The sequence below is a fragment of the Trypanosoma grayi genome (assembly GCF_000691245.1).
Source record: "Trypanosoma grayi strain ANR4 Tgr_360_V1, whole genome shotgun sequence".
NCBI classification, from domain to species: domain Eukaryota; phylum Euglenozoa; class Kinetoplastea; order Trypanosomatida; family Trypanosomatidae; genus Trypanosoma; species Trypanosoma grayi.
Genome location: NW_008825979.1, coordinates 1 through 12,292, shown reverse-complemented (window position 1 = coordinate 12,292; position 12,292 = coordinate 1). Strand labels below are relative to the sequence as shown.

General features: G+C 49.9%; 7 protein-coding genes across 7 annotated transcripts; all 7 read right to left on the bottom strand.

The window, feature by feature from the left end:
• Positions 1-65: 65 nt before the first annotated feature.
• On the bottom strand, positions 66-2,141 carry DQ04_03601060 (putative arginyl-tRNA synthetase; the record flags this gene model as incomplete). Its single annotated transcript, XM_009312956.1, has 1 exon — positions 66-2,141. The coding sequence occupies one exon, from the start codon at positions 2,139-2,141 to the stop codon at positions 66-68; it is 2,076 nt and encodes a 691-aa protein (XP_009311231.1).
• A 1,696-nt stretch (positions 2,142-3,837) lies between these two features.
• On the bottom strand, positions 3,838-5,376 carry DQ04_03601050 (hypothetical protein; the record flags this gene model as incomplete). The annotated part of the gene is made up of 1 exon (XM_009312955.1): positions 3,838-5,376. The coding sequence occupies one exon, from the start codon at positions 5,374-5,376 to the stop codon at positions 3,838-3,840; it is 1,539 nt and encodes a 512-aa protein (XP_009311230.1).
• A 284-nt stretch (positions 5,377-5,660) lies between these two features.
• On the bottom strand, positions 5,661-6,488 carry DQ04_03601040 (hypothetical protein; the record flags this gene model as incomplete). Its single annotated transcript, XM_009312954.1, has 1 exon — positions 5,661-6,488. One exon carries the CDS (start codon positions 6,486-6,488, stop codon positions 5,661-5,663), a length of 828 nt encoding a protein of 275 aa, XP_009311229.1.
• A 216-nt stretch (positions 6,489-6,704) lies between these two features.
• Positions 6,705-7,865, bottom strand: DQ04_03601030 (putative leucine-richprotein; the record flags this gene model as incomplete). The annotated part of the gene is made up of 1 exon (XM_009312953.1): positions 6,705-7,865. The coding sequence occupies one exon, from the start codon at positions 7,863-7,865 to the stop codon at positions 6,705-6,707; it is 1,161 nt and encodes a 386-aa protein (XP_009311228.1).
• Positions 7,866-8,011: 146 nt separating this feature from the next.
• DQ04_03601020 (ribonuclease III) lies at positions 8,012-8,680 on the bottom strand (the record flags this gene model as incomplete). The annotated part of the gene is made up of 1 exon (XM_009312952.1): positions 8,012-8,680. One exon carries the CDS (start codon positions 8,678-8,680, stop codon positions 8,012-8,014), a length of 669 nt encoding a protein of 222 aa, XP_009311227.1.
• Positions 8,681-8,884: 204 nt separating this feature from the next.
• On the bottom strand, positions 8,885-10,258 carry DQ04_03601010 (hypothetical protein; the record flags this gene model as incomplete). The annotated part of the gene is made up of 1 exon (XM_009312951.1): positions 8,885-10,258. The coding sequence occupies one exon, from the start codon at positions 10,256-10,258 to the stop codon at positions 8,885-8,887; it is 1,374 nt and encodes a 457-aa protein (XP_009311226.1).
• Positions 10,259-10,423: 165 nt separating this feature from the next.
• DQ04_03601000 (ubiquitin hydrolase) lies at positions 10,424-12,100 on the bottom strand (the record flags this gene model as incomplete). Its single annotated transcript, XM_009312950.1, has 1 exon — positions 10,424-12,100. The coding sequence occupies one exon, from the start codon at positions 12,098-12,100 to the stop codon at positions 10,424-10,426; it is 1,677 nt and encodes a 558-aa protein (XP_009311225.1).
• Between the last annotated feature and the right edge of the window lie 192 nt (positions 12,101-12,292).

Below are 12,292 nucleotides of genomic sequence, written 5' to 3'. Positions count from 1 at the left end.
TTTTTTTTTTTTGCTTTTTCTTTCGCTTCTCGTTCTCTCCATTTTAGTTTGACTTCTCGACTCACTCAAATCCGCTCCGCAACGTCAATGTTGAGAATGTCAAGTACCTGCTTCAGCGTGACACGTGTGAGCTCCACAAGGCAGAGGCGGCTGTTTTGCAGCGGGTCCCCGACCACCTTGCAGTTCTGGAAGAAATCCGAGAAGCACGAGACCAACTCGTACGCAAAGTCGGTGAGGTGGTGTGGGAAGAGGTCCTCGACGGTCTTGCGTACAACGGAGTCCATGCGAAAGGCACACAGAGCAAGTTTCTTCTCCTGTGGCGTGTTAATGACAACCTCCGCCTTCATGAACTCCTCATTGCTCACGCCCGCCTTGCGCTTAATGGAGCAGAGACGCGCGTACTGGTACAGGAGAAAGACGGCGGTATTGCCAGACAAATCGAGCATTTTGTCGTAACTGAATGCGTAATCGTTGACACGGCTCTGCTTCAGGTCAAAGTACTTCACCGCGCCAATGCCGATTGTCTTGGCGAGCGTCTCCATATCTTCCTTTGTGTGGCCCTGCGCGCGGTCACCGGCCTCGCGCTCCTGAAGAATAACGAGCGAACGCTCCACAGCCTCGTCGAGCAGATCCTTCAGCTTCGCTGTCTCGCCGCTGCGCGTCTTAATCTTCTTGCCGTCTGCGCCCGTCACGAGGCCAAAGCCGGCGTGGTCCCACGTGGCGCCGTCCATCCAGCCAAGCTCTTTCACCAGCTCCGCGCACATGCGGAAGTGCTCGTACTGGCCAACATCTGTGCAGTACACTACGCGGTCCATCTTCTCCATGACGAAGCGGTGGTACATCGCCGCGACATCGGTTGTGTCGTACGTGAAGCCACCGTCGCTCTTTACCACCATGAGAGGGAACGTGAAGCGTGGAACGATGATCTCGTCACCGTCAATTATGCCGGCCGCCTCAAATACCTCTCGGAAGAGTGGAGAGAGTTTAGTTTTGTAGAGAGACTTAAGCTGCGGCATCAGTTTGTCAAAATCTGTGCGAGCATCGAAGTCTGCTAGCGGTTTTGACTCCTTTGAGAGTGTCACGATTTCACTCCCCTCTTCCCCTTTAAGGATGCCCGCTTCCTTCATTGCTGCAATCATATTGGGGTGAAATTCTGTCTTGTTGTTGCGTTGAATCGTAGCAAGGTGTGGTGTGGCGAGTTTAGCCATGTCCTTCGCATCCAGCGAAGTGATTGGCTTCCTTTCCTTGGAGATGGCTAGCTTCGCGCCGCTGCTCTCCTCCAGCTTCCCGGCGTCCTCCAGCAGCCCCAGCACCTTGGGAATAAGGGGGTTGTAGAAACTCTCCCCACGCTCCTCGATGCGTGCGCCGAGACGATTGTAGATAAGGTTGAATTCCTTGCGGGAGATATCGCAGATAATCTTCCACGCCTTGATGGACTCCTCCTCCAATGCCTGCAGCTTAACCACCTGCAGTCGCGCCTGCTCCTTGAACTCTGCGTCCTCGTCAAAGCACTTCTTGGCCTCCCGGTAGAAAGTGGTGAGGTCCGAGATGTCTGGCGTATCGGTGAGGAAGTTCGGGTGCTGGCGCTTCATGTACAGAATGAGCATGCCAAAGGCGGTGCCCCAGTCGCCCACGTGATTGATGCGGTGAACCTCATACCCGCAGAACTCGAAAAGGCGGCTAATCGCCTCGCCAATGATGGTGGAGCGGAGGTGGCCCACATGCATCTCCTTTGCAATGTTGGGTGACGAAAAGTCCACAAGCACCTTTTGTTTCGGGAGCTGCGGGGGCCGGATGCCCTCTTTGAGGACACGCGACACTGTGGCAGCAGCCCAGTCTTGCCTGATGGTGATGTTGATGAATCCCTGTGGCGTTGGCTCAAAGCTTTCGATGAGATCGTTATCCGCGAGGCTCTTCTTCAACTCCTCCCCAACGAGTGCAGGGCTCAGCTTCACAGGCGGTGTCGCCTTGGAGAGCAGCTTAGCGAGTCCCATGGCATTGTTGCACTGGTAGTCCGTCACCTTGCCCAGGGTGATGAGCACATCCGGCGGCTGCACTGACGGAAATGCCTTCAGGATGGTCTGATGTATGATGTCCTTCAGCGCAAGCTCAGCATTGGCGCCTGCGAATATCTTAGCCATCGTGGCTGATTCAAGAAACCACGAGGGAGTTACGGCGGATCAGCTGTCGCCGCCGTGAGTGAGTGGGTGATTGAGCGCGTAACAGAAAGAAGGTAGAGATGCAGGGGAGGTGCAGCAGCAGAAATACAACACAGATGTATATACATATCTATANATGTGTGGCTGTGTATCACATCGCGTCTGCGTGACACGCGTCGTGCGACCCCGGGTTAACAGCGTGAGAAAGGGAAGGCGGGTGCAGGGAATAGAAGTGTGGATAAGCAGACATAAAGAGCCCCAGCCCATCACGGCTTCATATCCCCTTCTTTTTTTTTTTTGCTTGTTATGCTTTATTTTTTTTCTTGGGTTTTTTTTCTCGTTTTCTTTTTTTCTTCTCTCTCGTGGCTGTTGTGGGTTGGATCATTTTCTTCTTGTTTCTTTTGTCTCTCTCCCCCCCCCCTTTTCCCCTCTCTCTTAAAGCTCTTCCTTTTTACTGCGGTGCTGTAATTCAGCGTGCATCTGGCGCAGTAAAAAGAGAGAACGAGAGAGAGAGAGAGGGGGGGAGGGGGGGTAAAGAGAGAGAGAGAGAGGCAAGGGGAGTTGGGCGGCGATGAGGGAAGCAGTGAGGAGCAGCCCACTGGCAAGTGAGAGGAATTCGGGCGACTGCATGTGTATGCGTGTGCTTTCCTTCATTCGATCATGCCTTGAGCTGCACATTCACGCACACACACACAATGTCTCTCTCTCTCCCTCACTCACTCACTCACTCACTCTCTCTCTGACTCAACTTGGGCATTGGTCTTCCCCCCNTCTCTCCCTCACTCACTCACTCACTCACTCTCTCTCTGACTCAACTTGGGCATTGGTCTTCCCCCCTCCCCCATTATTTCTAGTCCCCTATCCTCGTCCTGTTTTTTTTGCTTTCATCATGCCCCCCCCCCCGTTTCTCGGCTGTGGTTTTCATCATCGATCCTCCGTGTATTGCGGCTGCATTGGCGTGCACCTCCACCCATCATTCGCTCAGTGGCGTGGCGGTACGCCGTCGCCACGCACTCTCCAACACACCTGCTCTCTTAGGTGTGTATGTGTGTGTATTTGTGTATGTGTGTGTGCGTGTGCGTGTGCATGGGTGTGAGGGCGTGCGCTCGTCTTGTTGTTGCTGCTGCTGCTGCTGTTGTTGACGCAATGTGTCTGAACTACCTTCTTCGACCCTCCACCCCCTCCACACACTCTTTATCACTACCTCAATTCATTTGGTTTCCCGCTTTTTTTTTCTCTTCTTTCTGTATTTTTTTCTTTCTTTTTTTCTTCTTGTTGTTGTTTTCCCTTGGTCGTTATAGAGCTTACGTTTCTTAACAATATGCCTCCTACCATGCCTCGCGTGTGCTCATTCTTCTTTATCGACGTGTCCTCTCGCTCAGTCCCTATATTGAAGATTCATATCATCTGTCTGCCCGTCACTGCCCCCCACTCCTGCTCCCTCCCACGCCTATAGTTCTGCGTCCATCACCCCCTACAGCAGTGGCCCTGACAGCAATCGCGCACGCACGTAACGCACACAGCCACACTAAACGCTTCAGCGACTCAGGGTGAGGGTGGGAAGAATGGGAGACCAAAATGGCGTGAGATATAAAACAGGCCACATTAAAGGGGCCATGACACGCTGACACGCTCCGCACACCCGATGTACACACGCACACACGCTCACGCACGCACCTCACCCGGTTTCCCCCTTAGGCTGGTTCATCTTCTCTCGCCAGTCCTTCGGCGGGTCGGCGTCATCCGTGGTGAGTGGGTTGGAAACAGTGTCGTACACCAGCTGCACCGCTGTATCCCTGAAGCTGTTCTCGTCCTCGAGCGCTTGAAACGGGATATTCTGTTGCAGTTCATGGAACACGGATTGCTCGTACGGGCTAACACACAGGATAGAGACTCCCACAGTGTCGCTGCGCCCCGCGACGAGCGACTGAAGCAAATAGTACTCCTCTGTCCGTGGCACTGAATAGTTGATGATAAGGTTGACGTACGGGACGAGGGTCTTTCGGGCCAATTTTGCATAATCCTCATTTGTGACAAGCAAACGTTCGCGAATGCCGTTCTCATTCTCCTCACCGTCCTTGAATTCTTGCAGCAGCTTCATGCGCTCCTCTTTTGGAAGGCTACGATGAATGAACAGAGGAGTGATACCGTTGAAGTACCGCGTGATCTTCGACGCAACCTTACTCATTTCGATCACGCGCTTCTGGTCACAAAACATGATAGCCTGCACGCCCCGCAACTGGGCTACTATTGTAGCGATAGTTTCCAGCTTGTTCCGCTCGTTGCCGGTGTTAACCCAGAAGTGACGAATGTCTTGCTGCTTCTCGAAGCGGAAAAAGGATACAATGTTCCTTAGAGACGCCTCCGAGAGCTCACGCACTGTTCCTTCATTCTTAATGTTGCAGGCAGCTACAAGCTTGGCAGCGCGTTGGTTGCTGCCTAGTTCGTTGATGGCGTACATCAGGCGGTTCTTTTGCTCCTCCTCTCTTTTCACTCCCACGTAAGCCAGAATCATCTGCTTTGATTGCTGCACGGATTGAGCGTCGGGGCCGTATACTATCAACTCAAATTTCTCAACGGTCGATTCGACGTGCTTAAATGGTTTGTTGTGTGTGTGAAACTTGCTGTGAATCTGCTTGAGGCGCTCTGCCTTGTTGCCAAGCAGGAATTTGATGCGGTGTGTGGGAATCTCACACACCTCGCTGTAGTCCTCTGAATTGCCCACCACCTCGTTGGGACGCCGCGAGCCACCCTCTGCCATTTCCTTCTGGTAAAGCGCTCTGTCATGGCTATAGCGGCAGCTGTCGCCGAACTTGCAGTCGCCGGAGAAGAAGTGATTGCACACGCGCTGGCGGCCGGGGAACGGCGCGTTGTTTTCACCGCCGCCGCGTCCACCAGCGCTGCCGCCATGACCGCCGCCACCACCAACACGCGGCGCCCCACGTGGGAACGGCATGCCGCCGCGGTTGCTGTCATCCGTGTTGCGTGGGGGATTGATGTTTGCCGCCTGTGGCGGCTGTTTCTTGTTGTGCGTTCCGCGGTTGCTGATGGCGTGGAGAATGAGGTTCCGCTGTGCTTCGTCGGGAACCGCCTCACGAAGCTCCTCTTCACTCAGCTTGCGCAAGTTGATGATGCGGTCCACCTTCATCTCCCGGAACTTCGGAATCAAATCCGGTATCTTAAGGCGAGCCAATAAGGAATCTACGGCGTTGCTCATGTTGGCGGGGTGCGAGTTTCCTTTTCGCAATAGCAAAAGTCGAAAATTTTTCTTTCCTTTTCCACGTTCCGAAACAAGCAATGCAAACGTACGGAAAAAGAAAGGAAAAAGAAACAAAGAGGAGCAGTGATCGATGCACATGTTTGTAAATTATGAGAGAAAGAGAGAAATAAGGGGGGGGGGTAAGAGAAGAGAGCGTTCGTGTGCATAGGCGCGAAGCCCATACCTAAACGTGAGATGCATGCCCTTGTTTCATTGACCACTTTTATAGTCTCCGCGCCGCGTCACGGCGTGCTTGCCTTCACCCTCCGCCGGTCGAACCTTAGCTGCCACGTGAGCTCGTCTACCTCCACGCTGGCGCCGTAGCTTCCGAAGTCGGCGGCACCCAGCTTCTCATCGATGATGGGTGCAGGGGCCTGGACAAGCTTCAGCAACGCATCACGTGTCCAGCGAATCACGTTGTCGCAGAGCAGCACCTCATCGTCACGCTTGCTCCGGGAAAGATTGGAGGTACGATGACAGAGAAGTTGTTTCTTTCGCTTGTGCGCCTGTACAAACGAGGAGATGAGAAGCTGGATACAGCCGTGCTCTGCAGCCAATACGGCATTAGCATTATCGAGCATCGTTAGCGTACCAATCACTACAGCACCTCCAAAAGCTAACTGTAGCGAGTCCGCATGCTTCTCCATGACCTCAACAACGTATGGAATGGACGGGCGCATCATTCGGCGTGAATTGCCATCATTCATAGCAAGCGTTCCGATCAGATCGAAGGTTGCAAAGAGTGTGTCTGTTGACAGACTATTGTGATCTCGAAGAACAAGGACACATAAACCAAAAACGCCAAAGCGAGCTGCCAATCTTCTGTTTTCCTCACGCATGCAGCATCGCGCCAATAGCGTCAGGACAGACCGCACAGTGGCGGCATGAGGCGGCGAGTTTTCCACCAAATCAACGCAAAGTGACATGCACGTCTCCGTCAGAACGGGGATGTCATCCGCCGCTTCGAGAGCGGTAGCAATGTTCCGCAGCTCCACAGCATCATCTAGCGATGACGTCTCCGATGAAAACGCTACCAGGCGATTCAGTGTGGCTTCTATCTTGTCAATCATGCCACGTCGATTGGAACATAAAAGCTAGGAAATCGTCAAAAGAAACTCGGAGACACCAACAGAGGTAAAGAATCTCTGCGAAAGGCACTAGGAGAAACATGACAAGTATAAAAACTATAAAACGGGCCAGGAAAGTTTGCATCGATCAGATTCCATGCTACATCCATGAACGACAAGCTCGTTCATTCTTACTTCTACATCACCTCCTTGACAGAATCACCCTTCAGATATCTGAATGACCAAGTCCTGCCGGACCTCCGTGGTCACTTTTCCCGCCTCTTGTACAGTCTCCGCACCGCACCGACACTGTTGCAAACTGAGATGCTTAAGAGTACTGGCCTCTGCAGCAACGCGAAGAAGCGCCAAACAGCCTTCACTCTGAAGAGGGTTATCGTCTAAAACAAGCGTGGTCAGTGCTGATGTCACCAATAGGCCCTTTGCAATAAACTCCGCACCAACAGGTCCAATTCTGTTGTGTGCGATGACAATCTCCTCGATGGCATTCTCACCAATGATGCGCCCCACTAGCTGCGCACACGCGTCGTCCAAGCCATCCGAACTCAGGTTGAATCGCTTGATTGTGTTATTCAGCAGTAGTCCCTCACCAAGAATGTGACGACTTCCCATAGTTTGGAATTGATTCCACTCCAAATTCACCTCTCGAAGGTCGGCGTTGCGAGAGAGAATCTGAGCCAGATCCATCGCACCAAGATAACCAATTCGATTAAAACTCAGATCAAGGCAATTCAGCTCCGTGTTGTCTACAGCTGCTTCAACAAAGTCGCTTGTGTGTTGGTCACTTAGCCCGTTGTCACGTAATGAGAGTGTTTTCAGCACATTACCGGGTTTAATAAGCTCCAAGACTACAGCACCTCCCCGAACATCATCACCTGGATCACGCGCGCCCAGCATATTCTGGCTGAGATCGAGTGTTGTAACATTCCGCATTTCAGAAAGAGCCTGGGCTATTTCCATCCCACCTGCTGGTGTGATGTGACACCCAACCAGTGAAAGGTTCTTGATGTAGGGATTTACTCGCAGGGCAGCTGCCAGTGCAGCACTACCCTTTTTTCCGAGGGGGAAGAAGTTCAGGTCGAGTGATTCGCTTCCTTCGCAAAGTCTACGTGCGATACTTTGAATAGGAAATTTCATGAATGAATCCTTATGCAGTTGTTGACACCTATACAAGAACGCTGATTTCCCAGAGGGGTCATCTTCTGGACGCTCAGGGATGGCAAAAGTATACTCATACAATTCCTGTAGTTGTTCTTCAATGAGTTGCTTTTTGGTTTTTGTCGGTGCCTCTTCTTCATACGCCTCCAGAGGAAGGAGCTCCTCGGACTCTATGGTCCCACTGGAGCCTTTAGGTGAGTCCATTGTCTCTAAAAATAAAAAAAAAGCACGAAAAAAAATATGAAATAAAGCCCTAGCAACGTATATATTTTAGCAAAGGGTGTCAAAGCAAACAAGCAATTAAAAAAAGACGCAAAGAAGCCTTTTGTGGCTGATCCGTGTCGGCTGCGTCATTCCAAAGCCTGCAAAACATGTTTGTAAACAAACACGTTCGCCGCCTCTAAACCCTGGTCTAAATACACAGCTCCTATCATTGATTTCACAGAGACTGCACAGTGAGGATCAGGAGTTTGCTGTTTCCCTTTCGCTGAGAGCCATTGTAACAAACCTGCCGTAGATCTTAACGCTTTCCCTTGAAACAGTTGCACTGAGGCGTCTGTCAGAACCATATCTTCCATTTCCCAATGACGCCGCATGACGGTGCTAAGAGCAGCATCTGACATCATAAAGGCCACCAAGGAAAGAACTTCTTCACGCTTTAACTCTGTGAAAGTGTCCACGATCAACTTCCCGCCAATGTATTGAAGTAGAGACTCGCCCAAAGAAGCAGTCGCATTCATTGTTGACGTTATCGCCTCGGGTGTGGTGAAACTAGGATGTATGAACGCGCGCATGTAGAGGACATGGTGTCGTCGTTGAAGCTCAGGAAATTGCTTTTCAAGCCTTCGGGAAAGCTCGGCAGTCCACTTTGGAGGTGGAACAAACGGCAGCGACTCAAGTGGTGGGCACGGGGAAAGCAAGAGGGAGCTTAGTTTGCTCGAGCCGTCCTGCTTCGATGTCATTGACGATATAACATTTAAAAGGTTTGACGAAGATGACAGAAAATAGGAACGTCTCATCTTCACTATGGCAACTTAACTACATTCTACAAGAATCATAACCGAAGCACACGGAAAAAAAAAGAAAACAGATCATATTCTAATACACCATCCACTTAGACAGGATCCGCCCATTTACAAAGAGAAAAAAAATTAAGAAAGGAACGCAAAAAAAAAAGGACAGATACAAGACAAAAAAATCATACAACGCCGACAATAGTACAGCTAGGCCATTAAAAGTGCTGCAAGCCTCTTCTTCATCGCCAAATCACTCTCCCCCTTTAAGTGCGCCGACGTACTTCTAAGTGGAGTGCGATAAGGATCATAAAATACAGGTCTAGAAGAAGACTCCTCTCGCCAATCCGACGGAAGACTTGGAACAGGGGGAGCCGGGCGATGCTTTTGTGGATGAAATTCTGCTTTGTTGCATACCTGTTGCGGAAAAGCAACATTTGATATTACATGGGGAGAAATATTGGCACTGTTCGGAGAGTACGAAGGGAGAGTCCCTCGCATCAAAAGTGTTTGTCGCCCTATCTTGCGGTTAAGGTCCTCACTAAGTATGTCCCTTTCGACCACAGGGGCAATACGGTCAACACGCGGTGTTGAAACTGGTGTGGTTTGTTTCATTAGCATTTCGCTTTCATCCTTGCGCCTATCACCACCTAGATAATAAGAAGACGATCGTTTTCTCGAGTTGCTCGGCCGCTTACTTGAGGTCTCTTGTGACCCGAGAGACTTGGACCGACGGTAATTTGAAGAACGAGGAGACATGCTCCTGTGTCGTCTCTGCGTTGCTTCAATAAGGTCCTTCAATTTGGCCTCTTCAAGTGTCTGATTCATCCAAAACAATAAAAGTTTCCGCTCGCTGCCCTCTTGCTCGTAAACAGCTTCTCTTGATTTGGTCTGCAGCACGAATAGCTCAAAAGCTGCCACACGAATAGTCTCCAACTCAACAAAATATCCAAATCGCACTTCCAGTTCACTGAAATGCGCGTTTGCCTCGTTCATTATTTCAGCACGGCACTGAAGCTCCTCCACAGAGAGTAAATTCAATGCCTGCCTCACTACTGGTTTCAACTTTATTTTTTCCAGGTTCTTTTTTTCCACCCTTGTTTTGCTTCCATGAGATTCAGCCGTTTTACTCTTCGGTGTCGAGTCTCTCCCATTTGGTCCCTTGGGTGTCGGATGTTTCATTTTTCCCGCGTTGGAAACCGGTTTATGAATATCCTTCGACGCCAATCCCTCTCTTGGCGGAGGCGGAAAACGACTAGGAGGCAGGTGACGAGATAGACGAAGACTTCTTCTTTCTACGACATTAGGCGTCAACGCGCGACGCGGTGAAGACATGATACCCGTACCGTTTCTGTGGGGCGATATGTGCCTCATACCAGCACCGTATTCAACAGAAGATGTGGTCACGCGCCTGTAGGCACCACGAGGTCCTTGATGCGTACTCACAGATGCCCTTCCATCAACCAACGAATGTCTATTTGAAGGCAGACGCGACAGCGGGGCCAGACCCAATCGTATCTCCCGCTGAATGCGTCGACTCTCTAATTCCGCTTGGTTTGTAGTCTTTGAGCATGTTGTCCCCATGGCACCTAGAGACGCGCAGAAGTGACTACGACTGGCTGTAGCATAATGTGCAGAAAAAAAAAAGAAGAAATGCGCAATAAAATCTAAAAAACAGCGCTGTTCCAGTTTTAGTTCCATCCCTTTTATTTAAGAGATTAAAACAAAACACATACATCGTTCGTGTCTTCAATCGTTTCGCACGTAGCACAATATGTAGGCAAGCTGATAGTTTGGTGTTTCTGCTTCGCTTACTCGCTCGTCACTAAAGGAAAACCAAACACCATCGGTGCCAATGCAATCCGCGGTATAATGACCTCCGTGAATGTTTCCTTGATGATTCACTACACCGACCAAATTGTAGACACTATTCTTCTCGGTGGAGCACATAAAAGGGGACATGTCAAGTTGCTTTTGAAAAATGATGGAGTCTGCAATTTTGTTCGAGAAATCGCCGTGGAAACGAAAGCGTTTGATGGTTAAAAGCAAGATATTCGGCAAGGAATACACAAGAAGTTGTTTGGAAGCATTAACTTTTCTGCTGCATGAAGGGCATGAATACAAGGAGTCTAAGTCAAGAACCTCCTCTTTGCAATATGCATTCAAGCAATCCTCAATGGTGATCTTGCCTTCAATAGAAGGGACAGGCACCTCTATTCCCAGTAAAGGAGCAAATGATCTGCTAATTTGTTTGCACAAGGGACAAACAATCGAACTTCTTTCCTGAAACACACACATATCTACAATCACAGAGTTGTTTCGTTTTTTGTACTCTGACCAATACTGCTCTGCAATAACATGGTCACTGCCCTTCGTGGTATCAATTTCTTGAGCAATCTCATTGAAATTCCCCTTGTCGTTCAGGTTGTTATGAATACCATCAAGCACTACACGAAGAAATTCGTTTGCATCTTGCTGAGATCTACCCGCAAAAGCCTCGCATAGTTCGCCAGCAGCAGCCTTGAAAAAGGAGGGACTTACTGGATTTGCCAAATCAGTACGAGTCAGCTCGCGCAAGATATAACTAAACGAATTCACCAGCCTCCCCCGTCCTTTACTCGACTGTACAATGTCTTTCGTGTAATCATCACACAGAAAGTACTTTCTCAAAGGTGTTGCATAAAGCATTTGGGTAACACTATTGAGGTAGCATGTATTTCCAAGGTTCACAATTCCTCGCCTAGGATAACTTCCACGAGCAGATCCATTGTTGAAATCCCACTCAAGATAAGCATTAGGTGAAACTTTTTGCATTCCTCGCGGAAGGACGACCTGATCATTTGAAGTGTGCAAAAGGCCATTCTGAGCATCGCTCCAATAAGGCACAACATTCTGGGGCACCGAGGACGGAGCAACCGGTATTTTCAAGTCTTTTAGACGATTCAAGGCATCAGCTAGTTTCTCTTCTCCCTTTAGTAAAACTGTTTGCTGACGCTTCGTATGTTGTTCCTCCGGCGAGATTGTGTCATCATCATCATCCAGAAGAAGCTGCTGCGCAACGATTCGCTTTCGTTCTCCCTCGCGTTGTCGAACCTCTTTGATCAGGTTATTATAATGTTCAAACAGCTCTTCATCTTGAAGTTTCTCAACTGCATCCAAGCATTCCTTCATCAAATCCTTGGCCCGAGGTATTTCATCTCGCACGCCCGCCTTATCAATTATCGAAATACACCGGACAAAGTGATAAAATGCATGGTCAATGTAGCCTTTTTTTCGTTCTTCGACTGCAGTTTCAAAAACCTGCTTGCAGACATTAAAGTGCTGTGTGTAGGATCGTTTCGGAAGAACAAAATCCTCTGCGTGATGAAATATTGTACGCACGTATTCGCTGAAAGTGCATTCACAATCAAGCTGAAAACAGGACATCCTACCTGCGTAAAGAAACAAAAGAGAGGCCAGATAGTGCAGAACCCAAACCCCCGAAAAAATCGCGGAACCACCCCACACACAGAGCGAGAGAGAGAGAAAGAGAGAAGACCCCCAAAAAAAGCGCACCCCCACCCCCACGCGCAGGACTGCCCGGCGCCCGCCCAGAGCACCCCCCGCAACACCAAAAAT